At 37.8% G+C, this 27638-nt stretch overlaps 3 protein-coding genes across 3 annotated transcripts in view; 2 read left to right on the top strand and 1 right to left on the bottom strand.

Moving 5' to 3' along the window:
• Positions 1-18564, bottom strand: part of LOC100369586 (solute carrier family 22 member 15-like) — a 31067-nt gene extending 12503 nt beyond the window's left edge. Inside the window, exons 1-4 of the mRNA XM_085499499.1 lie at positions 18221-18564; positions 15991-16196; positions 13526-13655; positions 10235-10326 (exon numbers count right to left, since the gene is read on the bottom strand). Coding sequence (XP_085355625.1) covers positions 10235-10326; positions 13526-13655; positions 15991-16196; positions 18221-18463 — 671 coding nt within the window. The 5' untranslated portion in view covers positions 18464-18564. The remainder of the gene's footprint in view (positions 1-10234; positions 10327-13525; positions 13656-15990; positions 16197-18220) is intronic.
• A 1342-nt stretch (positions 18565-19906) lies between these two features.
• Positions 19907-22029, top strand: LOC100369435 (AAC-rich mRNA AAC4 protein-like). Its single transcript, XM_006824167.3, has 3 exons — positions 19907-20109; positions 20621-20826; positions 21448-22029. The coding sequence occupies exons 1-3, from the start codon at positions 20030-20032 to the stop codon at positions 21639-21641; spliced, it is 480 nt and encodes a 159-aa protein (XP_006824230.2). The 5' UTR covers positions 19907-20029; the 3' UTR covers positions 21642-22029.
• A 3948-nt stretch (positions 22030-25977) lies between these two features.
• Positions 25978-27423, top strand: LOC146742813 (uncharacterized). The gene has a single exon (XM_085499474.1). It carries the CDS (start codon positions 25978-25980, stop codon positions 27421-27423), a length of 1446 nt encoding a protein of 481 aa, XP_085355600.1.
• The last annotated feature ends 215 nt before the right edge of the window (positions 27424-27638 follow it).

Raw genomic sequence — 27638 nt, 5'->3', positions numbered from 1 at the left:
TTTGAAGAATTACATAGACCCTGCTTGAAGAATTACATAGACCCTGTCTGAAGAATTACATAGACCCTGTTTGAAGAATTACATAGACCCTGTCTGAAGAATTACATAGACCCTGTCTGAAGAATTACATAGACCCTGTTTGAAAAATGTCATAGTCCCTGTTTGAAGAATTACATAGACCCTGTTTGAAGAATTACATAGACCCTGTTTGAAGAATTACATAGACCCTGTTTGAAGAATTACATAGACCCTGTTTGAAGAATTACATAGACCCTGCTTGAAGAATTACATAGACCCTGTTTGAAGAATTACATAGACCCTGCTTGAAGAATTACATGAACCCTGTCTGAAGAATTACATAGACCCTGTTTGAAGAATTACATAGACCTTGTCTGAAGAATTACATAGACCCTGTCTGAAGAATTACATAGACCCTGCTTGAAGAATTACATAGACCCTGTTTGAAGAATTACATAGACCCTGTTTGAAGAATTACATAGACCCTGCTTGAAGAATTACATAGACCCTGTCTGAAGAATTACATAGACCCTGCTTGAAGAATTACATAGACCCTGTCTGAACAATTACATAGACCCTGTTTGAAGAATTACATAGACCCTGTCTGAAGAATTACATAGACCCTGTTTGAAGAATTACATAGACCCTGCTTGAAGAATTACATAGACCCTGTCTGAAGAATTACATAGACCCTGTTTGAAAAATGTCATAGTCCCTGTTTGAAGAATTACATAGACCCTGTTTGAAGAATTACATAGACCCTGTTTGAAGAATTACATAGACCCTGTTTGAAGAATTACATAGACCCTGTTTGAAGAATTACATAGACCCTGCTTGAAGAATTACATAGACCCTGTTTGAAGAATTACATAGACCCTGCTTGAAGAATTACATAGACCCTGTCTGAAGAATTACATAGACCCTGTTTGAAGAATTACATAGACCCTGTCTGAAGAATTACATAGACCCTGTCTGAAGAATTACATAGACCCTGCTTGAAGAATTACATAGACCCTGTTTGAAGAATTACATAGACCCTGTTTGAAGAATTACATAGACCCTGCTTGAAGAATTACATAGACCCTGTCTGAAGAATTACATAGACCCTGCTTGAAGAATTTCATAGACCCTGTCTGAAGAATTACATAGATCCTGTTTGAAGAATTACATAGACCCTGTTTGAAGAATTACATAGACCCTGTTTGAAGAATCACATAGACCCTGCTTGAAGAATTATAGACCCTGTCTGAAGAATTACATAGACCCTGTTTGAAAAATGTCATAGTCCCTGTTTGAAGAATTACATAGACCCTGTTTGAAGAATTACATAGACCCTGTTTGAAGAATTACATAGACCCTGTTTGAAGAATTACATAGACCCTGTTTGAAGAATTACATAGACCCTGCTTGAAGAATTACATAGACCCTGTCTGAAGAATTACATAGACCCTGCTTGAAGAATTACATAGACCCTGTCTGAAGAATTACATAGACCCTGTTTGAAGAATTACATAGACCCTGTTTGAAGAATTACATAGACCCTGTCTGAAAAATTACATAGACCCTGTTTGAAGAATTACATAGACCCTGCTTGAAGAATTACATAGACCCTGTCTGAAGAATTACATAGACCCTGTTTGAAAAATGTCATAGTCCCTGTTTGAAGAATTACATAGACCCTGTTTGAAGAATTACATAGACCCTGTTTGAAGAATTACATAGACCCTGTTTGAAGAATTACATAGACCCTGTTTGAAGAATTACATAGACCCTGTTTGAAGAATTACATAGACCCTGCTTGAAGAATTACATAGACCCTGTTTGAAGAATTACATAGACCCTGTCTGAAGAATTACATAGACCCTGTTTGAAGAATTACATAGACCCTGCTTGAAGAATTACATAGACCCTGTCTGAAGAATTACATAGACCCTGTTTGAAAAATGTCATAGTCCCTGTTTGAAGAATTACATAGACCCTGTTTGAAGAATTACATAGACCCTGTTTGAAGAATTACATAGACCCTGTTTGAAGAGTTACATAGACCCTGTTTGAAGAATTACATAGACCCTGTTTGAAGAATTACATAGACCCTGCTTGAAGAATTACATAGACCCTGTTTGAAGAATTACATAGACCCTGCTTGAAGAATTACATAGACCCTGTCTGAAGAATTACATAGACCCTGTTTGAAGAATTACATAGACCCTGTCTGAAGAATTACATAGACCCTGTCTGAAGAATTACATAGACCCTGCTTGAAGAATTACATAGACCCTGTTTGAAGAATTACATAGACCCTGTTTGAAGAATTACATAGACCCTGTTTGAAGAATTACATAGACCCTGTTTGAAGAATTACATAGACCCTGTTTGAAGAATTACATAGACCCTGCTTGAAAAATGACATAGACCCTGTCTGAAGAATTACATAGACCCTGCTTGAAGAATTACATAGACCCTGTCTGAAGAATTACATAGACCCTGTTTGAAAAATGTCATAGTCCCTGTTTGAAGAATTACATAGACCCTGTTTGAAGAATTACATAGACCCTGTTTGAAGAATTACATAGACCCTGCTTGAAGAATTACATAGACCCTGTTTGAAGAATTACATAGACCCTGCTTGAAGAATTACATAGACCCTGTCTGAAGAATTACATAGACCCTGTTTGAAGAATTACATAGACCCTGTCTGAAGAATTACATAGACCCTGTCTGAAGAATTACATAGACCCTGTTTGAAGAATTACATAGACCCTGTTTGAAGAATTACATAGACCCTGTTTGAAGAATTACATAGACCCTGCTTGAAGAATTACATAGACCCTGTTTGAAGAATTACATAGACCCTGCTTGAAGAATTACATAGACCCTGTCTGAAGAATTACATAGACCCTGTTTGAAGAATTACATAGACCCTGTCTGAAGAATTACATAGACCCTGTCTGAAGAATTACATAGACCCTGCTTGAAGAATTACATAGACCCTGTTTGAAGAATTACATAGACCCTGTTTGAAGAATTACATAGACCCTGCTTGAAGAATTACATAGACCCTGTCTGAAGAATTACATAGACCCTGCTTGAAGAATTTCATAGACCCTGTCTGAAGAATTACATAGATCCTGTTTGAAGAATTACATAGACCCTGTTTGAAGAATTACATAGACCCTGTTTGAAGAATTACATAGACCCTGCTTGAAGAATTATAGACCCTGTCTGAAGAATTACATAGACCCTGTTTGAAAAATGTCATAGTCCCTGTTTGAAGAATTACATAGACCCTGTTTGAAGAATTACATAGACCCTGTTTGAAGAATTACATAGACCCTGTTTGAAGAATTACATAGACCCTGTTTGAAGAATTACATAGACCCTGCTTGAAGAATTACATAGACCCTGTCTGAAGAATTACATAGACCCTGCTTGAAGAATTACATAGACCCTGTCTGAAGAATTACATAGACCCTGTTTGAAGAATTACATAGACCCTGTCTGAAAAATTACATAGACCCTGTTTGAAGAATTACATAGACCCTGCTTGAAGAATTACATAGACCCTGTCTGAAGAATTACATAGACCCTGTTTGAAAAATGTCATAGTCCCTGTTTGAAGAATTACATAGACCCTGTTTGAAGAATTACATAGACCCTGTTTGAAGAATTACATAGACCCTGTTTGAAGAATTACATAGACCCTGCTTGAAGAATTACATAGACCCTGTTTGAAGAATTACATAGACCCTGCTTGAAGAATTACATAGACCCTGTTTGAAGAATTACATAGACCCTGTTTGAAGAATTACATAGACCCTGTCTGAAGAATTACATAGACCCTGTCTGAAGAATTACATAGACCCTGCTTGAAGAATTACATAGACCCTGTTTGAAGAATTACATAGACCCTGTTTGAAGAATTACATAGACCCTGTTTGAAGAATTACATAGACCCTGCTTGAAGAATTACAAAGACCCTGTCTGAAGAATTACATAGACCCTGCTTGAAGAATTTCATAGACCCTGTCTGAAGAATTACATAGACCCTGTTTGAAGAATTACATAGACCCTGTCTGAAGAATTACATAGACCCTGTTTGAAGAATTACATAGACCTTGCTTGAAGAATTACATAGACCCTGTCTGAAGAATTACATAGACCCTGTTTGAAAAATGTCATAGTCCCTGTTTGAAGAATTACATAGACCCTGTTTGAAGAATTACATAGACCCTGTTTGAAGAATTACATAGACCCTGTTTGAAGAATTACATAGACCCTGCTTGAAGAATTACATAGACCCTGTCTGAAGAATTACATAGACCCTGCTTGAAGAATTACATAGACCCTGTCTGAAGAATTACATAGACCCTGTTTGAAGAATTACATAGACCCTGTCTGAAAAATTACATAGACCCTGTTTGAAGAATTACATAGACCCTGCTTGAAGAATTACATAGACCCTGTCTGAAGAATTACATAGACCCTGTTTGAAAAATGTCATAGTCCCTGTTTGAAGAATTACATAGACCCTGTTTGAAGAATTACATAGACCCTGTTTGAAGAATTACATAGACCCTGTTTGAAGAATTACATAGACCCTGTCTGAAGAATTACATAGACCCTGTCTGAAGAATTACATAGACCCTGCTTGAAGAATTACATAGACCCTGTTTGAAGAATTACATAGACCCTGTTTGAAGAATTACATAGACCCTGCTTGAAGAATTACAAAGACCCTGTCTGAAGAATTACATAGACCCTGCTTGAAGAATTTCATAGACCCTGTTTGAAGAATTACATAGACCCTGTCTGAAGAATTACATAGACCCTGTCTGAAGAATTACATAGACCCTGTTTGAAGAATTACATAGACCCTGCTTGAAGAATTACATAGACCCTGTCTGAAGAATTACATAGACCCTGTTTGAAAAATGTCATAGTCCCTGTTTGAAGAATTACATAGACCCTGTTTGAAGAATTACATAGACCCTGTCTGAAGAATTACATAGACCCTGTTTGAAGAATTACATAGACCTAGCTTGAAGAATTACATAGACCCTGTCTGAAGAATTACATAGACCCTGTTTGAAAAATGTCATAGTCCCTGTTTGAAGAATTACATAGACCCTGTTTGAAGAATTACATAGACCCTGTTTGAAGAATTACATAGACCCTGTTTGAAGAATTACATAGACCCTGCTTGAAGAATTACATAGACCCTGTTTGAAGAATTACATAGACCCTGTCTGAAGAATTACATAGACCCTGTTTGAAGAATTACATAGACCCTGCTTGAAGAATTACATAGACCCTGTCTGAAGAATTACATAGACCCTGTTTGAAAAATGTCATAGTCCCTGTTTGAAGAATTACATAGACCCTGTTTGAAGAATTACATAGACCCTGTTTGAAGAATTACATAGACCCTGTTTGAAGAGTTACATAGACCCTGTTTGAAGAATTACATAGACCCTGTTTGAAGAATTACATAGACCCTGCTTGAAGAATTACATATACCCTGTTTGAAGAATTACATAGACCCTGCTTGAAGAATTACATAGACCCTGTCTGAAGAATTACATAGACCCTGTTTGAAGAATTACATAGACCCTGTCTGAAGAATTACATAGACCCTGTCTGAAGAATTACATAGACCCTGCTTGAAGAATTACATAGACCCTGTTTGAAGAATTACATAGACCCTGTTTGAAGAATTACATAGACCCTGTTTGAAGAATTACATAGACCCTGCTTGAAGAATTACATAGACCCTGTTTGAAGAATTACATAGACCCTGTTTGAAGAATTACATAGACCCTGCTTGAAAAATGACATAGACCCTGTCTGAAGAATTACATAGACCCTGCTTGAAGAATTACATAGACCCTGTCTGAAGAATTACATAGACCCTGTTTGAAAAATGTCATAGTCCATGTTTGAAGAATTACATAGACCCTGTTTGAAGAATTACATAGACCCTGTTTGAAGAATTACATAGACCCTGTTTGAAGAATTACATAGACCCTGCTTGAAGAATTACATAGACCCTGTCTGAAGAATTACATAGACCCTGTTTGAAGAATTACATAGACCCTGTCTGAAGAATTACATAGACCCTGTCTGAAGAATTACATAGACCCTGCTTGAAGAATTACATAGACCCTGTTTGAAGAATTACATAGTCCCTGTTTGAAGAATTACATAGACCCTGTCTGAAGAATTACATAGACCCTGCTTGAAGAATTACATAGACCCTGTCTGAAGAATTACATAGACCCTGTCTGAAGAATTACATAGTCCCTGTTTGAAGAATTACATAGTCCCTGTTTGAAGAATTACATAGTCCCTGTTTGAAGAATTACATAGTCCCTGTTTGAAGAATTACATAGTCCCTGTTTGAAGAATTACATAGTCCCTGTTTGAAGAATTACATAGTCCCTGTTTGAAGAATTACATAGTCCCTGTTTGAAGAATTACATAGTCCCTGTTTGAAGAATTACATAGACCCTGTTTGAAGAATTACATAGACCCTGTCTGAAGAATTACATAGACCCTGTTTGAAGAATTACATAGACCCTGTCTGAAGAATTACATAGACCCTGTTTGAAAAATGTCATAGTTCCTGTTTGAAAAATGTCATAGTCCCTGTTTGAAGAATTACATAGTCCCTGTTTGAAGAATTACATAGACCCTGTTTGAAGAATTACATAGACCCTGTTTGAAGAATTACATAGACCCTGTTTGAAGAATTACATAGACCCTGTCTGAAGAATTACATAGACCCTGTTTGAAGAATTACATAGACCCTGTCTGAAGAATTACATAGACCCTGTCTGAAGAATTACATAGACCCTGTTTGAAGAATTACATAGACCCTGCTTGAAGAATTACATAGACCCTGTCTGAAGAATTACATAGACCCTGTTTGAAAAATGTCATAGTCCCTGTTTGAAGAATTACATAGACCCTGTTTGAAGAATTACATAGACCCTGTTTGAAGAATTACATAGACCCTGTTTGAAAAATGTCATAGTCCCTGTTTGAAGAATTACATAGACCCTGTTTGAAGAATTACATAGACCCTGTTTGAAGAATTACATAGACCATGTCTGAAGAATTACATAGACCCTGTTTGAAGAATAATTTGCTGAGAATCTACACTGTATTTCACTCACTATACTCATTACCTAATCAGATTTATACAATCATTATGTTGTTGTTTCAGAAATCTTTTAACCCATAAAGTGATGACATTTAACCCATAAAGTGATGACATTTAACCCATAAAGTGATGACATTTAACCCATAAAGTGATGACAAGTTCATTGTTCAGGTTTTGTTTGTTTCGGCCATTGATAATGGAAATTCTTCCATTTTACTAATACTAATGAATATCTGATACACATTGTATTAGCTAATATGCATAAGAAAAATGAGCAAACATTTCAGACAAATTGGATGAGGTAATGCTATATAATAGTTAGTTTCTAAATAAAGTCAGAAAATGATAATTTACATATTTTAATCATTACATATCGTGTGTTCAATAGAATCAGTTGATTAATAGTCTAATGTGGTGTACGTGTACACTTAAATGTGACTATTTAATAACATTGTAAGCGAATGCATATTAAATAATATGGTAAAATGGTAATATGGTATTTTGGGGTGTGTCGCATACGACTTGTTTACCACTTCCGTGTCGCTGAGAATGTTCTAGAACCGTACTGTGTCTGGGTGGAATTTTTAGAAACTGGTTGAATAGATAATGGAACATTCTAGAAATTTGTAGTAAGTTCCAGACTCATTATGTATGCTGATGTAATGGTCTATTTATAGACAGTGTGGGTATATATAGGGGAGTTGTTCAGCACTGAGTTCAGATCGGAGATCTCGTTGAATTGTGTTGGAGTTTAAGTATCTAGTTATTGGAGTTTTGGAGTTTTACCGAGTCATTGTACTTGATGTTTGCAGAGTATAATAATACCAGTACCAGTTGAAACCTCATCTGTTGACTCCATGTTCGTATGTTATCATCGCCGCCAGGGAAGTCTTTATGTTACTGTTGCCATTTTGGTATTTGAACCATCACACCTGTACTATACCAATTACGGTAATATTACGTTGCGTGTGACATCTGGGGGCTCGTCCGGGAACAGTGAAGACATATAGAAGACAAAATGGCCAGCGGGATAATAGATATGTCAAAACAAGAGTTGATGGAGTGGACGGATGAACTGGGAATGACTGGAGAAGACAAAAGGAAATTTATTTTGGAGCAACTGAGTTCTCAGCGAGCTGAGAGACAAGCGGCGAGGGAAGAGAGAAAGACAAAAATGGAAATAGAAGCAGAGGTGAGGAAAATGGAGATTGAAGAAAGAAAGGAAAAATTACGGCTGGAAGCGGAAGCAGGCAAAAGAGAGAAATTGCGAATGGAAGCAGAACAGCGAGAAAAGGAAAGAGAATTTGAGTTGAGGAAATTAGAGCTGCAGGCAGCAATGCCGGGGCTCCAACAGGCTGATTTTGGCGGTCAACGAAATGTGGTCAGTGATGCACAGTCACCAAAGTTGCCTGCATTTGTTGATGGTAAGGACGAACTTGATAGTTATTTATTGCGGTTTGAGAGGTTTGCAACGAATGCGAGTTGGCATAGAGATGGATGGGCCATAAAATTGAGTGCGCTGTTGACTGGTAGGGCACTGGAAGTATATTCTAGAATGTCCGACACTGATGCAGTTGACTATGATCGTGTGAAGGTGGCGCTGTTGACAAGATACGATTTCACAGAGGATGGGTACAGGAAGCGATTCCGTGAAATTAAACCTGAAAGTTCCGAGAGTCCTGACCAGTTAATTGTGCGGCTTAAGAATTATTTTGCTAAATGGGTTGAGTTGTCAGGCACTGCAGCAATATATGATGGTGTTACCGACTTGATGGTGAAGGAGCAGTTTATTGGTGTCTGTACAAAAGATCTTGCAGTTCATCTTAAAGAAAGAGCACCCAAAGATTTAGATGAGTTGGCGGTAATAGCAAAGCAGTACCTAGTGGCACATGATCGACAGTTATCCATGAAGAACCAGGTGAGGCGTAATGATAATGAGACTGCCATTAGTAATACTGATGTGGGACAGGGCAGTAGTATCGGGTGTTTTGTATGTCAGGGTGTTGGTCATCGAGCAGCACAATGTCCATCCCGCGTTACTGATGTTGACCCTGGATAAAGCCAAGTTTGCAAATGACCGAGTGATGAGGTGGGCGATGACTCTGCAAGGATATAATTATCGTGTTGAGGATATTCCTGGACGGGACAATGTGGTAGCGGACTACCTGAGTAGATTGATAGACTGAGGAACTTTTGAACAGTATAGTAGAATGTTATTCGTTTATGACTGTATTTCATATTTTATTATATTCTACTGTATGTGATTTCGAATTTTTGTACTCAGAGCTTTATTCAGTTCGATTTGATATATTGTATTGTTGTTTTATTTGAAATTGTTATCATATTCGTATTATTGACGTCGTTGCTAGTCATGTAATATTATATGTTATAATATTCTTGAGAGGGGAGGCATGTCACATACGACTTGTTTACCACTTTCGTGTCGCTGAGAATGTTCTAGAACCGTGCTGTGTCTGGGTGGAATATTCTAGATTTTTTTTAGAAACTGGTTGAATAGGTAATAGAACACTGTAGGAGGCAATAGAATGTAATGGAACATTCTAGAAATTGGTAGTAAGTTCCAGACTCATTATGTATGCTGATGTAATGGTCTATTTATAGACAGTGTGGGTATATATAGGGGAGTTGTTCAGCACTGAGTTCAGATCGGAGATCTCGTTGAATTGTGTTGGAGTTTAAGTATCTAGTTATTGGAGTAGTGGAGTTTTACCGCGTTATTGTACTTGATGTTTGCAGAGTATAATAATACCAGTACCAGTTGAAACCTCATCTGTTGGCTTCATGTTCGTATGTTATCATCGCCGCCAGGGAAGTCTTTATGTTACTGTTGCCATTTTGGTATTTGAACCATCACACCTGTACTATACCAATTACGGTAATATTACGTTGCGTGTGACAGGGTGACTTAGACTCAATATGGAAAATGATATAAAAAATTGTAGACAATAAAGAGGGCTGAATGTAGATTCAGAAAATATTGACAGCATATTTGTTCAATAAATCAATTGTCCATATTTTATCGTTTCGACTTACCAATATGACATTAAAAACACTAATCCAGGTGCCGTTGATAATCCTATTAAATATCTCCAATCTCTCACAAAATACGCCAATATACCATACACCTAGAATTACGAAGACTTGTATTACTTTACAAAACAAATATTAATATTGATATATTGTATAATAGATATATGTACATTTATAAATAAAATAAATCCTTATCAATCAATAACTCATTCCCTGTCAATAATTTGAGACAATGACAACAGAGATTGCCACAAATATAATAATAAATCATGATTCTTTAAGCATTTGAATGTAAGGATATATATATAACTAAAGTGGTCACCAGTTAGCCATATTTAATGAGATCACAAAACAATATGGTCACCAGTTTTAATGAGATCACAAAACAACATGGTCACCAGTTTTAATGAGATCACAAAACAATATGGTCACCAGTTTTAATGAGATCACAAAACAATATGGTCACCAGTTTTAATGAGATCACAAAACAATATGGTCACCAGTTTTAATGAGATCACAAAACATTATGGTCACAGATTTAATGAGATCACAAAACAATATGGTCACCAGTTTTAATGAGATCACAAAACAATATGGTCACCAGTTTTAATGAGATCACAAAACAACTGCATTAGACGGTCACCTGATGTCCTTACGCAAATTCACTAAATTCAATTTTTGCTGTTGCCAATTGCTGTGCAATTACCATAAATAAAACATGAATAATGGACAAACTTTATTAACACTTTTTTGTTGATTTATCGGCTGGTATCTAGTGTAAGAAATAGACAAGGGATGAAGGCTCCAGCCAGCTCACATTTTTTAAACTCGAAAAAACAGATGAAAAAAATGAAAAATAAAATATAAAAAAAATACCAGGTTGAAGAATATTAGTTGCTTCTTCAAATTTCGCCAAAGCCCTACCTACATTTTACCGATATCTGCAGAATAAATCAAGAAAACTACACAAATTTACTCATCGAGGTCACGACTCGGTTAGCCTTGCTCAACTAGTTCGTAACCAGCCTTGTGATTGGTTGTTGATAAATTCTGAACAGGCCACGCCTCCAACGGTGTCGTGCGTTCGGACTAACCGTTAGGAATTCCTAAATGGAGTCAATTTGTGTAGTTTTCTTGATTTATTCTGCAAATTGAAAATTGGATTATTGGAGTCAAATTTCATTATTTCATCTGGGTCTTGACCTGTTATAAAAAAACCCAAGCTGCGGCATTTGATACATGGTAGCATTGCCATATCCGGCCCTTTGACATGGAAACATTTTCGGCGGGGGAACCGGATAGAGACCCAAACCAGCTGAAAACTGAAAAACTCTAATTGCTGGTTAAACATTGGGTGAACAGCTAGTGGAATGTCATTTAAGCCACTCCTCTAATATTACGGCGTTTTCTATTAGCTGGTAGTTGAAATATGTCGACATGACTTGCACTGACACACGACGAAACAGTGCATAGAACAGTACGAAGCTCGCCCGTAATAGTCATGTTGGGATTGGTGCGTGCAGTATGTTGGTTAATATCAGGGTGCAGGAAGAAATACTGGAATTAGAACTACCGGTTAGAGCTGGTAGACTGAATGTTTTAATGAATGACTGGTTTATATAGTTGCTATCCAATTTCAACGCAGAATTTAACGCCATGATTAGGAAAGGCAGCGGCAAGTTAGCACGTAATACAGTGATACGCACTGTACTCGTTACACTGGTTTTATATGGTGTCTTTTGTTGCTACAATGTCACAAAATAACAAATAAAACAGTCTTATGGTTACAAATTTTGTCGGCATAGGGATTGAACAATCTACATTGTATTGAAAGTCGTATCAAGATCAAACTGAAAAGAAAAAACATGTAAACAGAGTACCGCTGTATTCAGAAGAATTACTCCGCATTACGTCCACAAAATAAATTTTAAGATGAAGCATTTACTAGCAATAAACTGACAAAGTGACACGCCCTCTACTCCAATACCCATTTTGAAATATTGTTGGTTGATCCCTCGCCTCACGATGTTTACGTCAAAACTAGGTCGGGTCCTACCAAGACGCATTGAATATTTAAATTTTGATTTCAATACATCAATTTAGATTTGTGCGCTATACACTCGCCAATGTTGAATTCATCACATATTGTGATATGTTTATTGGAACGTTCCTAATTAAATATTAAATGGTCGTATTATGTACCGCAGCTTGTCGTTGAGACTATCGATAATACATTGAGAATATTTGCAATCAATAATATATCATTTATATCGTTATCATTTATTGTATTTTTACATAGTACATCGATTATATCGTTTTACTGTTCCATTTATTCATGATGTAAGAGTGATCGCTGTTTGACCAATCAGGACTCTTCGCGGGCTTTTACTCTCAATAGGGGACCCCCCCATTCAAAAAAAGTAGAATTCGAGAGTTGTGTTATTGTTTACCAGTGTGCCGTCTGCTGTAAGTTTTGTCGTGGAACTTTACATTGTAAACCTACATAGTTTTGTACTTGCTACTGGACATTGTGTTACATTGTGTTAGTGTTTGGTTCCTTCGAGAATTATGCGATAATAAAGTTGTTCGAGTTCAGTGTTATCGCTGTGATCATGATTCTGTCAACCCGCGAACTGTCCATTGCGGCAGTATTCCAGGTGAAACCCCAAGTTAAATATTTCGAACCTAGCGTGGGGACCAAGTTTAACGACGAGTCCCAGATACTTATTCAGTATCAAATTGTCCCCCCCACACAGCTAATGTAATTTTCTATAGCATATTTTGTATTTCAATTCGACAAATGCGCATTTGAAAATATGGGTAACATTCAATTTCCGTTGTCGTTTTCAATATTGAGAAATGATTTTTTGTCATAATCATGTTTACTTTATGTGCCATGTATTTTATATAATGAATGGCCGCCAGGTATCACGGATTCATGTGGCCATCTTGAAACCAATCTTTACAAAAAAATGTGTATTCCAAGTGAATTATGTATGTGTATCAACAAAATCAGCCCAGGCATGTCAGAGGTATTAATGTACAGATAGATACAATCATTGTATAAATACATTAACTTCATAATACAGGTAATATGATTTACAGTCACCCTCATTAGGATGACCCAGAATAAAGCCTGCAGGAGAGACCCAGAGTGACCCTCATTAGGATGACCCAGAATAAAGCCTGCAGGAGTGACCCAGAGTGACCCTCATTAGGATGACCCAGAATAAAGCCTGCAGGAGTGACCCAGAGTGACCCTCGCTAGGATGACCCAGAATAAATTTCTCTCACCACAATGCCTAATGCAAACTGTACTTGGACCAAAGTTCCAGCCAATGCTCTATACTTTGGTCCAATAGTTTCAGTGGCCAAGATAAAACCTGTTAATCCAACGCCACCATTGCACATTGCTGTAAAAAACCTGTAATAAAAACAATATGACTTTATTAGGTTTTTCCGGGATACAGAATTACACAGGCAACATAATGACCATGGTTTGCCAATTTTGACCATGGACACCAAGATATTTGATGGTCAACCATCAAATGAAATGGTCCTTAGCATGGTCAAAGCCACAAACTGACAGTTAAAATATCTTTTCTAAACTGTGGTCAACTATAGTAGTTGATGGTTGCCAGGGTCAAGCCTAATTTACATTTTAAAATATATATATATATATCTTTGGCTCAGAAATGAGACACAAAGTTATATTCCAAACAATTTCTTCATCAAATATCACAACATGATAGGGACCAGTGTTTCCTCTGACAAGACTGAGTAAAAATGGAATCCTCCAAATAAAGTTGAGTGAGTAATTTCTTGAGTCTTTGAGAAAAAATTAAAATTGTATGTGACTATAGGCACTTGACTTGAGACATGAATGAAAATGTTGTGAATCCAGATTTGTCTTTTTCATTTATTTTGTTTATAAAATAAAATACAAAATTACAAAAAACTATAACAAGATAATGTTCAAGGTCTGATTGTCTGTGCCAGTGATTTGCACAAACGAGTTGTATCACAGCAAATTTATGTTAGTCAGTATCACCTCATATTGAAACATTGTAGATGACAACATTTTATACAAAACAGTTTGTGTTTTGAAAAATAAATGAATTATGAAATATTTATAATATTTATAATTGTTTTCACTACAACTTAAAATATCCTCAATAAGATCAAAAGTGTAATTGAAATGGAGATACAAATACATGTGTTATGTCTGAAGCAAAACAAATTGAGGGAATTACCATCAAATAAATTATAATGCTAGTCAAATGAACTAGTGGAATAATACGACTGACCAAAGACCATTAACTACCACAGTCACTGAACATAGGCAAATCATATTAAAAAAGATCTGGTTGACCATTGACCATTAACGACTTTGTCACTGAGTATGCTCAAGTCCCATTTAACTAAATGATTTCAACCATTTTCACTGACCATCAACTATCATGGTCAGGTCTCAATTAACAAAATGCAATCAACCATGGTAGTTGATGGTCAATCACGGTAGTTGATGGTCAATCATGGTAAACCATGGTAGTTGATGGTCAATCATGGTAGTTGATGGTTGATCATGGTAGTTGATGGTCAATCATGGTAGTTGATGGTCAAACATGGTAAACCATGGTAGTTGATTGTCAATCATGGTAAACCATGGTAATTGATGGTCAATCATGGTAAACCATGGTAGTTGATGGTCAATCATGGTAGTTGATGGTCAAACATGGTAAACCTTGGTAGTTGATGGTCAATCATGGTAGTTGGTGGTCAAACATGGTAAACCATGGTAGTTGATTGTCAATCATGGTAAACCATGGTAGTTGATGGTCAATCATGGTAGTTGATGGTCAATCATGGTAAACCATGGTAGTTGATGGTCAATCATGGTAGTTGATGGTCAAACATGGTAAACCATCGTAGTTGATGGTCAATCATGGTAGTGGATGGTCAAACATGGTAAACCATTGTAGTTGATGGTCAAACATGGTAAACCATGGTAGTTGATGGTCAAACATGGTAGTTGATGGTCAAACATGGTAAACCATGGTAGTTGATGGTCAAACATGGTAAACCATGGTAGTTGATGGTCAATCATGGTAGTTGATAGTCAAACATGGTAAACCATGGTAGTTGATGGTCAAACATGGTAAACCATGGTAGTTGATTGTCAATCATGGTAGTTTATGGTAAACCATGGTAGTTGATGGTCAATCATGGTAGTTGATGGTCAAACATGGTAAACCATGGTAGTTGATGGTCAAACATGGTAAACCATGGTAGTTGATGGTCAAACATGGTAAACCATGGTAGTTGATTGTCAATCATGGTAGTTTATGGTAAACCATGGTAGTTTATGGTCAATCATGGTAGTTTATGGTCAATCATGGTAGTTTATGGTCAATCATGGTAGTTTATGGTCAATCATGGTAGTTTATGGTCAATCATGGTAGTTTATGGTCAATCATGGTAGTTTATGGTCAATCATGGTAGTTTATGGTCAATCATGGTAGTTTATGGTCAATCATGGTAGTTTATGGTCAATCATGGTAGTTTATGGTCAATCATGGTAGTTTATGGTCAATCATGGTAGTTTATGGTCAATCATGGTAGTTTATGGTCAATCATGGTAGTTTATGGTCAATCATGGTAGTTTATGGTCAATCATGGTAGTTTATGGTCAATCATGATTGTGTTCATCTGGGTACATGTAAGAATCTGTACAAATTATTACTTTATTTAAATCTTACCTTAATGCAACAAACATTTGATATGATGTAGCCAATGCACTTGATAAAGCAAACAACGTCAGAAAACAAGTACTGAGGTAGAATGCTTTCCTTCTTCCATACGTATCTGATATAAAACTAAATACATAACTACCACACAGTACACCTAACATGTACATGGATTGCGCCAAACCAACTTTATAACTTTCACTACAAACCAAGTCCCACTGAAAGAGATATATGATTTCAAGTTAAAATAACAAGTGATGTAGAAAGCTGACAACTCCAGGGGAAAGAGCTCTGAAAACATAGAGGAATACAATTTAGTTTTTCTATAATCACTGTACGTTCTATACATATTCAACTTTTTACAAGTAGTCCATCGTTTTGATATTTTACTAAGTAACTATGGGTAAAATATGACATCACTACTACCACATGATTTCATTCATAATCTGGGACATAATGATGAGAATTAGTTCAAATTGTTAGTGTGTATATTTGCTTGTGCATGATAATTACACAATAATATAATATTAATAGTGGTATAATGGGAATTAAAATGTTGCAAAGTTATTGCCAGAAAGTTCATTGTAGATGACAACATTTTATACAAAACAGTTTGTGTTTTGAAAAATAATTTATGAAATATTTTTATTTTTTTGCTACAACTTAAATTATGCTCAATAAGTTCAAGGTGTAATTGAAATGATTGCTGATTGAATGATGTTGAACTAACTAATTAATATTAATTAGATTTCATATCATTTCTGGATTGGTCAATTTGAATTTTACCAGTCATTTTGATTTATAAAAATTTATAATTATAAAACATTTATAGCATCCACTGCTTTACGCCTTTCACTGTACCATGTTCTAAACCTGCAACAAATTTGACATCCTACTTTAGAATTTACAGATAAATTCATTTCTCAATTTTCTACAGCAATGGCCAAGTCATATTTTACCCATAACCCTTTGCTGGAGAATCAAGATGGTGGACTAGATACACTGTATGGTTTTGAGAAACCAGAATTGTAATTGCATATTACAGCGTATGATATGGTGGGAGTGTGTACAAATCCTCAGCTGTCACTGGGTTGGTGTGGCTTGTTAGCTGGTGTATGTATTGGTAGCATCGCTTATGTGTGGGCCTCAAATATAACCACAAACTTCAGCACCATCAATGTGGTGAAACCTCATTGACGATGCTGAACGTGATGATGCATGTAAAGTAAATTTCAATTGACCTCACTGTGATGACGCATGTCTTGTGGAATACGGAAAAACAGCCCTAAGGCCAGGAAAAACAAAATTCTCTGTTTCTCGTTTCATGGAAATTTCAAAAAAGGCAATTTCTCCTTTCATGAAAATTTAAAAAAAAAAAATTTTTTTGAATACTCAACTAAAATGGAAGAAATTTGCGACAAGTGTGAGTACAAGCGCATTTTGGAATGCTTTAGAAGGAAAAACGTCTGAGGCGCATAGTTGCATGCGGAAACGAGAAACAGAGTTAGTACACAATATGCTAATAACCTTTAACAAGGTTATGACATAGACATATCTCATGAATATTATTTGAAAGTGAAATTATTAATAGAAAGCATTTAGTACGAAACGATGGAATCATGTATATTTGGTCTTGAGCCACTCTGACTATTGTGGTCAATAGAAAACTGTAAAACAGCATTCCTCTTGATTGTATACAGTGCCACCAGTGGCTCGATGCGTCAAAAAAATAAAAAATGAATTTAAAAAATGTTGATCACTTTTATGTTGATCACTTTTATATATTGTTATCCTAGACTTCCCCTATAAAGTTGCATTATTTTTAATGGAAAGCAGCATAGTAGTGCAGACATAATATATGGTAGGTCTGTGTACACAGGTCTGTGAGTGTAAAATTGATCGTTTTCATCGGAATCTTGTGTTGAGGTGATGTCAAGTCCAAATGTGAACAGAAATTAACATGTGGAAGAAAGTCACCCAAGGGAACTCAGAGCACCAACACTACGGCAACCACCATCACCAGTATTGCATTTGCACAAATACTACCCTAACCCCAACCCAACCCAATCCAACCCACCATATAACCCCAACACAACCCACCATGTACCGGTAACCCCAACCCAGGGATAGTGTCAGTTGTACATATTTCACTTCCGGGATTTCCGATCTGAGGTCAGTCGTCCACGCCACCGTGGCAGTCATGACCTCGAGGAACGATGCTCACGTGTCAAATTATACTCACTTCTGTTGCTATGGATGTGATTTCTTTGTTATAAATATAACGTTGACAGTCTCTTGCACACACGTCATCGTCGGCAATGTTGCCTTGACCTCGACAATGGAAGTCGGGAGTGATACCGGCGAACGCCAGACATAGCATATGTGGTGGCCCCCAGAACGAACATATTGTGGACACAACAACAAATTGCTGCTTCTGCTGTCTCCCGAATTCACCAATATTCTTCAAAATGCGATCAAAGTCCATTGTCAATTCTACGGTTTCCAAAAGTTCCTAGTCAGTCACGGTGTATCTCGTCAAATCTGCTCCATCATTCAGATTAGGGGGTTTACACATGTACATGTCAGATCGGCTGCTTCAGCAGTGTAAAGTCGGCATCGGAAACGGATTGGTATCGTATTGGCATCGGAATCGAAAATAAAAATGTTCATTATTTTTCGCACATCACATTCTTTATTATTGCCAAATGTGGCAAATAAATCAAAGAAATGCTACAGCATCGGATTCACGCTTAGGGCGAGGTTGTTTTCCTTCTCCGTAGCATCGGATTCACGCTTAGGGCGAGGTAGTTGTTTTCCTTCTCCGTAGCATCGGATTCGCCAAAACGACCGAATAGCTAAGACTTCCTACGTGTTTTACTCTTTCAGTTTAAGTAGTCACGTTACATCGCCTCACACAATATGTAACACTTTTCATCCACAACATTGTTATAAGACGTTTTATAAGTACACATTGTATTGGTCAATCTAGAAATCATATTGTGTTCTCATCGTGAGTTGTAATTAATATTTAGGAGATAGTCATCATTATCTAATCAACAAGCGATTCAATTAATGAACTGAGCGACAATGTACTTTTAGAAAAAATAGACGCACTAGAGATTCAGTCTTTCTCCAGAAAACGGCGGCCATAATTTCAAGTTGGAAAGCAAATTAGGTAGAAGAAAACTACAATTACCCCCTCCCTATCCTAGATTGTGAAAGAAGAGGGAATAAAGCAAAACTAAACAACTTTATAACAATATGCAATTGTCATAATATAATACACATACTAGTAACTAGATAAACACAGTAAGTTTTATTTCTGTGATAAATATTTTCTTTTTAATAGTTACATGTAATGTATTGTTTGTTTTTTGTCTGTGCAGGGTATTTAAGTTTTGTGTTTTCTCTCAGGTGGTTATAATGATGGTTTTATACTGTTATTGCCGACAATAAGATGAAACACATCAGGTCAATACGCCACCGACGTCACTCAGGCTGTAGGGCGAGGGAAACGAACCACCAATGACCAACCTATTTATGTACAATGACGTCTTTTTTAATGTCTTCTGCTGATTGGTTAGTGATGACGTATCACTTTTTTTGCTATATTTAGATCATTCACTAGCTGCATAAATAACTTGCAACCTGTCGAGTGACTTATGCAATCACTGACTAGCAAGTATGACAGTAGTACGAGTGACGTGAGAGTATTCCAGGGTTATAGCCAAACAACGCATGTAGACGATCACGGCAAGTATGACAACACGACGTAGAGGGAACGCCATGCACCGCAAACACGGGCGTAGGAATTTTATCGGGTGGCACACGACACGTCCCCCACGGCCTGGGAAGTGTGGGGACTGCTTTTTCTAAAGGGGGATATAAGGGGTTTGTCAGACAACGTTCGTCCTCCCCATGTCACATTTACGTGGGGGAAAACTTCGCCGTTAGGTTGCACGACGTCTTTAAATTCCGGAAATGTATCGCCGATAGAAACGACCACAACGTGGTACACTGCGAGTACGAACCGTTCAGAAAATTTGGTGATATGTCACTTTCGGCAGCGGCTCAAAGAATGAAAGAATGTCCGAATGCTGGTGGAAGTTCCGTCGAGTCTGAAGTTTTGAGGTAAATCATCGAACATACATTCTCTTTCATCAGTGCATTTGACAACTTTCATAGATATCATAGTTTTCGTAAATGTTTGAACTGCACAAAACTTATTGCGCTTAGTAGAGTATGCCGGCTCAGGTACAATTCTCGGTGCTGACAACTTCGTCTTTAGTGTCGTATCTCACACGGCAGATAAATATGGGTAAATTTCTTACGTCCTTAAAGATTTTGTATTTTTTTTCATTTTTACATAGAAAGAACCAGATAAATTTCTGGATCTTTCCCTGCTTCGTGTGGGGGTATCACAGTCAAAAAGTGGAAAATTAGAATAAAAACATAAGCATATAATTGCAGTGAAAGGAGAGTTGCTATAGTTACCCATATATGTGGTTACCATATTGTAGAAAGCGATACCTGAATGCAGAATGCATTACAGAACAAAGTGAACCTAATTAAGACGTTACATCATTGTAATGTACACCAGTTATAAGTTTAGTTAGTGATTTTTTTTTATTTGTTATTATAGCTATGAATTGTTGAAACGCTGTTATGGAGCTGAGTTGTTGAAAACCGAGATGGAGGTTGCGTACTTTCCATATGGTGGTTCTATTACTGACTATACGTGTCAGATATTCAACACAAAACTGGGCGTGTCTGTTACCAGGGCAATGAAATACAAAGGAGAATTCGACATAGAAGATGCAGAAAAATTGCTGAACAAAAAGTTGAATGGTGAGTGATCATACATTTTTGAGATTACTAGTAATTCAGTCACGTGAAAGCAGGACAACCATCATTCCTGGCGGTAACAGGTGATAATAGCACAGCGAGTCTTGCTATGATAAATAGTATATTACATAAGAAAATCAAAAATAAACAAATTGGTTCCGACAAAGTCACAACAGCGATAAAAGACAAATGCTGAATCCGTACGCATGTATATGTATTATAAACGTCTTGGATTCGTACGATATCGCCTATTGTATACATAGTACACATACCGCGGTTATTAGAAGTTTTAGTAACCGTGATAGTACTGACAATAATCGTATACCGCGGTCAATTGATCTATATTATCAATTCTAGTAAGTAAGTAGGTATAATCGGACATGAACACGTAAAGCAGACTACTAGTGACAGAGACTTACCATAACACAGATATATAAATATATTTTTGTTCAAATTAAATGTTGTTGGAGTAGTAAAATGTACCAGTGGCCCATGCACATTGAAGACGATGACTTGAATCTTGTTATATGCGAGATACCGGCAATCACGAGACTTGTGCTTATTATGTGACGTAATCGTCTTTGTCTCGAGCAAATTCATTAATTAATCGTTGTTTATTTACAGGTGTCATCAATGCCACCAAAAACTCGCTAGAAGACTGGTCCAAACAAATCTTACATATTTGGTCTACGTCGAGTCACGTGACTAACACAGTGATAAAAGCCTATAATGGACTTCCCAGTACGATCACATCAAATACTGTTGTTCTCATCACCACAGTTAATAAACACGAATCTATTTTTAGAAACAATGAATAATACGGGAGTCTACTACTACACGGACAACAACGTCGAAGATCGCTACGTGCCAATGACAGACTACTACTGATGAACACGCTCATATCGCACAGTGGCGCCCCGGCGACGATAATGATATCCACCCACTTCCGTATTCTTTTATTGATTCAATATTTTTACCATCGTCATTAAATTGATAACAGTAACTTACCCTCTATGTGACATAATTACGTGTTGTCGATCCGAGAAGTTATGGTGCCATGTTGAAAACATCGCGAGACTTACCTGAGCCCACTCCCCCCAAGTACAATAAGATACCAACTGTTTATATGTACATGTATATCCAAGTAATTGTAAAATAATGTATTTTATTTTTTCACTTTTAAATATAAATATAAATGTCAACATACATAGGTTTTGCAAAGTGTGATACAATGAACGACTGAGAATCAGTTCTGGGGCTGCTGTCGCAAATTCAGTCAATCCGTCCCAATTCTCATTCGTCCCGCAAGTCGATTAGTCAACTTTTTTTTGGTCGTCAGGATTATGATCTTGGGCAACGTGATGTCAATTTTTATGTTTGAGTACAGGGAGTTGACATCAAACAGAGTCTATAGTTGTGTTCACGTTACACGAAGTACGGGCTAAGATTTAAGCTGATTTAGGCTTATCTAGCATATTTGCATTTCGGCTAGACCCAATTGCGTCCACGCACAGGGAGGGCCAGTCGTTAGCACGGGCTAAGGGGTGCCATTAGTCGGTGACCTTTGGTAAGCCGCTATTTACGAACGAAAAATGGATGACAAGCGCGAGGTTATATTTCTGCTGCTGACAAGTTTCGTTCTAATTTTGAAGCGACGTGCACAGGAACGCGAGAGAAGACGGACCCAACTTATTTGGATGCACAGAAACAGTATACAACGGCGTAACACAATACAGAGTTTTATTAATGCTTGTCGTTGACAGCGAACCAAATTTATTTTGTCTACGATTGGAGCTGCTGTACGCTCTACTACAGCGACGCGATCAGTATGGAAGCGTGTACACTGAGCTCGGTTGCCATTTTGGGAATGAGAAAGTTGGATATATTTAATCACGTGCATGATGTTCACACCCAAAGGTCGCTGCAGAGGGCGCTTAGCCCTGGGCTAAGCGTTCGCGCACACTTCGTTAGCCCGTGCTAAGGGTCTAGACCGCATCTTAAATTCGGATCAGATTTAACCCGTACTTAGCATTCCTTAGCCCGTGCTAAGCGTTAGCACGTTTGCTTAGCACGGGCTAAAGAATTTGACCTCTTAGCCCGTGCTAAGGAGCTGTGCGTGAACGCAACTTATATAGCACGACTGCCAATCATTTTGTGCGTTGTTTACTCAAGTTTTAACTTCTGATCAGTACTCGCATATATCTTACATTTTAATTACTTTTGAACATTCTTCTCACTTTATTTTCGATGGTGTTTTACTGATCTTGCCTAATTATTAGCTGTACGTTCACGTGTCGTCTGTCAATCATGGCAATGAAATAAATAGCTGTGGAGAAATACTAGTACATGTACATAGCATATCGGTTCAACGAATCGACTTGTGGGATGAATTGACTTTGGGACGAATAAACTTGTCTCACTAATCGACCTATCGGTCGACTCGACCGTCCACTTTCACACTCCTCCACACTACCTTATTTTATAGGAACTTGTGACCCCAAATTTAAATAATGACGATGTGATTTTTTAGCTGACACTTGTTCGTCATGTGACCCTAGCTTACTCCCAAATGGTTAGGAAACTTGTAACTGTATTGAAGCCTGGTTAGAACGATTGTTAGCACATTCTCAACACTACTGCAAATATAGGCACAGTCCCTCCAAACAGAGTCTATATAGCAGAGTTACTGTGTATAGGGGCAGCGAAAAAATAGTGAAAATTATAAGGCGTGTATGATACCCCAGTATTTCGGTACTACGTCATTCAGTGTTGATTACGATCTGAGTCGGGGTAACAAAATAATTCATTTCTATTGACATGAACAGTGTCTACACATCCCAATTTCAATAAGTAACAGAAGCACTTCGTCGGTAGAGGGCGTGGCTAAATCGAAAAAGGTGCATAAAAAATCGTCACGAAATTTCAACGTAAAATATTCAGCAAATCGTTTCAACGTGGTAAGGGATTTCTGAACGGCAGCAAAACCGTGCGCACGGACGATAGGAACGATTTTGCATCGCGTTATTTTGGTTCTACCATGGACCTACCAAGGTCCATGGTAGTTTGTTTTGAAGGAGTCCCCTTCCTCTTTATCTCTTGTAATGACACATACATTATAAATAATGACTCCAGTACAACTAGTATTAGTATATGCTACTCAAATTAATATTTAAATAAATCTAGAACTGCAAGATTTCGAGATAATTTCTGTTTGATAAACTATTACATTTTCGTCATTTCTTCAACTCCTTACTGTATCTCAAAATACCGGCAGGTGGTTTGGTCGAGGATTCCCTCCAACGATATGCGCTCTTGGACTCTGTTACATTCCTTCTTTCCGGCGACTTCACCATCCTCATTACGTCCCAGACACGATCTCGCGTGAGGGCCGGTAAATTCATTCGTAATCCAGGGCGAGGTCTGATGATAGTTGACGGTCTATGATACCTGTGGTGAGTCGGCGGAGATATATTGCCTTGCAACGTGTCCTGTTCAGTTGGTCTGAAGCCGTCACGATCCCGAAAGTACCATTTATTGGTCGTCATGGTAGCAGCGTGCCGGTGTCGTGGATCATAGTCTTTGCGGGCGATCACCACCGAGTCACGCGTATGAGCACACTTCACGGCTTTCATTGAGTCTTGTCTGGACGTCGCTAAGTTTAAGAGTGTGTCATTACCATAGTTAATAAAGTCTCGTTTATGTGTTGTGCATTCCACCATTGGGTTGTGTTGCTTGGGAATCACCTGTAATATAAAAAAAGACAGATATAGGCACTGCGATTTTGTTGACTAATACTCCATGGCACCAATTATACGTTGTATGTATCTGTGTCAGTCATAAACTCGTAATAATTTAACGTTTTCTCTTGTCAATTAATATATATATATTATTCGAAATAAAGCGTTTTTAAACGCAATACAACTTGGATGAAATGAACAACTTGCATCACTGGTACACAATCACACAGCCACCGCCTTTCATTATTCCCCGTATGGTAGTAATATTAGTTGAATATTTCCTTAAGTTTGTTTACAAATGCGAGTGGAGAGCATGCATGGAGGAGAGGGAAAATGCATTCACAAATATTCAATCGTGCATTCTTACCTCTGCTGGCTCTGGTGGTGGAAACGGTGGATCTGGACCAGCCGTCAAATATCGTTTAGTCACGATATAATCTGTGTAGTAACTAGTGCATGGTTTGCCTTTATCGCTTCCAAGTTGAAAGCTCGTCTTGAACGTTTTGTATGTTTTACCCTTGTCATCCATGGTCGATGTTTTCCGACCAGTGACAACTAAAAAAACAGTTTTTGCTCGGTTCAGGACGGTCTTGTACTTGTATGCAAAGATGCTACTACGTCATAATTCCAACAATAGTGCGCGTCGGTGTATCCCATGATGCCGTTCGACGACGCGACGCTTCGCAGGGTAGTCGTTTTTTCGATTAGTAATATGTTTGCTTACACGTCTTCTTGTTCATTCAATAATTGTAAGTTGTATAGTGAGAATTGTGGAGACTGTTAGTCTGACCTAATTAGACACCCACTGCTGTTGCCACACCCACAGTTATTTCAACCAATCACATCCCGGTGTTACTATTAGTAGTTTGTTTGTTGTTTCATTGTAACTTGCATGTAATCTAGTGAAGCGAATAAACAGTTGAGTTATTGTTACCGCACGGTAAACTTGTCGTCTCGATCTCTCTATTCCGGGTTTCTACCGATTCAACTCACGTGCCCATGCGCACATTTGGTGCCGAGACCAGGATCAACGTACTTTGGAAGAAATTCTACAACGCATAGAAACATGGCAGAACGAGTTAAACATTCTGCAAGTAGAAGAGGACACCGTGCTCAAATGACGAGACAGTTACAAAAAGCCACTGACATCATGTCCAAAGATGACCCATTGACGCAACATGAAAAGGACGTTCTCATCGCAACGCATGAAGATATTACATCAAGATTGGAGCAGATCAGAGCACTGGATGAATAAATTCTCAAGAGAGCCGACGAAACAGAGTTCGAAAATCTATTTCTTGATGCAGACAACTACGTCATTGATATCAAAGAAAGAATCGTGGAGATAAGGAACTTCATCCAACTATGGAGACGCAGCGATACACCAACAACGCCAACAACACAGACATCATCTGAAATGTCAAGCACGTCGTTCACAAGTAACAACTCAGCGTCCAGAAGACGAACTGTAAATCTACCTAAACTAGATCTCGAAGAATTTTCAGGTGATATTCTTTCTTGGCAAAGTTGTATTGACACGTTTGAAGCGGCTATAGACAAGGACGACATGTTGGATGAGGTAAATAAGTTTCAATACCTACGAGCATATGTAAAGGGAGAAGCGGCTAAAGTAATCGAGGGATTACAACTGACAAACGAGAACTACAAACACGCCTTAGAATCACTAAAACAACGTTACGGACTGAAACATAAAATACGAAATGCATATATGAAAGCACTTTGGGAATTGCCAAAACCGTCTAATGACTTATCCTCACTAAAGTTTTTCTACGACAACATGGAGAGTTACAGAAGAGGCTTAGAAGCACTTGGGAAGAGCGAAGACTCGTACGGAGATTTCCTCATACCTATCATCCTAGAAAAACTTCCAGGAAATTTCCGTCGAATCATCACTCGCGACCATGGAACCGACGATTGGTCATTTAAAAATCTACGTGAATCTGTGTGTAAGGAGATCGAAGCAATGGAGGCTGGCGAAATCTCTAACAATTCCGTATCGTTTTTCGCCTACAACGAATCGCCTATGCATAATACACAGTTCTCTGCTAAAGCACTTCTAACCAACATAAAAACTCGCAAACCAAACTGTGTTTTCTGCAGTAATTCACATCGTCCCTTCGATTGCACGAACGTAACCGACCATATGCAACGCTTCGAGATCATCAAAAAGAAAGGACTATGTTTTAATTGTTTAAGCAAAGGACACTCTTCGCGTTCTTGTCAATCTGTCTTTAAATGTCGGAAATGCGACAGCAAACACCACACTACGATTCATCATGCGTCCAAACAATCGCCAAAACTATCGAAACCAGACACTTCAAGCAATACCATGAGCCAGAAAATCCACGCTAATTCTGTGTCAACCGACCTTCAATCAACTAGCGGCAACGTACTTCTCAAAACGGCGATTACTCAAGTCTACTCGGATAAAGCATCGGCCGACGCAACAATCCTATTTGACGAAGGAGCTACAAGATCGTTTATCTCCGAGAAATTAGCCAAACATTTACACCTTACGCCAGACCAGGGACAAACATCGGTCCAAATCTCCACCTTTGGCAATAAGAAATCCGCGCCGCAAAGGCTTAATTACGTAACGCTATCGGTAAAAACAACAACGGGGCCTGATATATCAATATCTACGTTAATTGTTCCTGAAATCTGCAATCCAATTAACAATCATATTTGCCCAGCTGTACTGAATTTACCGCACATCAAAGGACTCCAGCTAGCGCATCCTGCTGTAAACCATAAAGATTTGAACATATCTCTTTTGATTGGTGCCGCTCTTTTGATTGGTGCCGACTCAACTCACGTGCCCATGCGCTCAAAAATCAACTAAGCTGGGAATACTTGTTTTCGTGCCATGTCGTGTATTTAACCAACACATGAGGTAACGTTTACTGCGTATAGCTAAGCGAGTCGATGCCGTACGCGAGCGTCGGTTTTTCTCACGCAAGTTCATATAAAGTCTATGGCAGGTAAATAATGTCCGGGTTTAATAATGTAAAGTTTATAGTTTTTTAAAAAAATATTGAATATAAAAATATGCGTATG

Source organism: Saccoglossus kowalevskii, chromosome 5 (genome assembly GCF_978046115.1).
Source record: "Saccoglossus kowalevskii chromosome 5, keSacKowa6.1, whole genome shotgun sequence".
Taxonomy (NCBI): Eukaryota; Metazoa; Hemichordata; class Enteropneusta; family Harrimaniidae; genus Saccoglossus; species Saccoglossus kowalevskii.
Note: the sequence above shows the minus strand (reverse complement) of the source record. Positions and strands in the feature narration are given on the sequence as shown.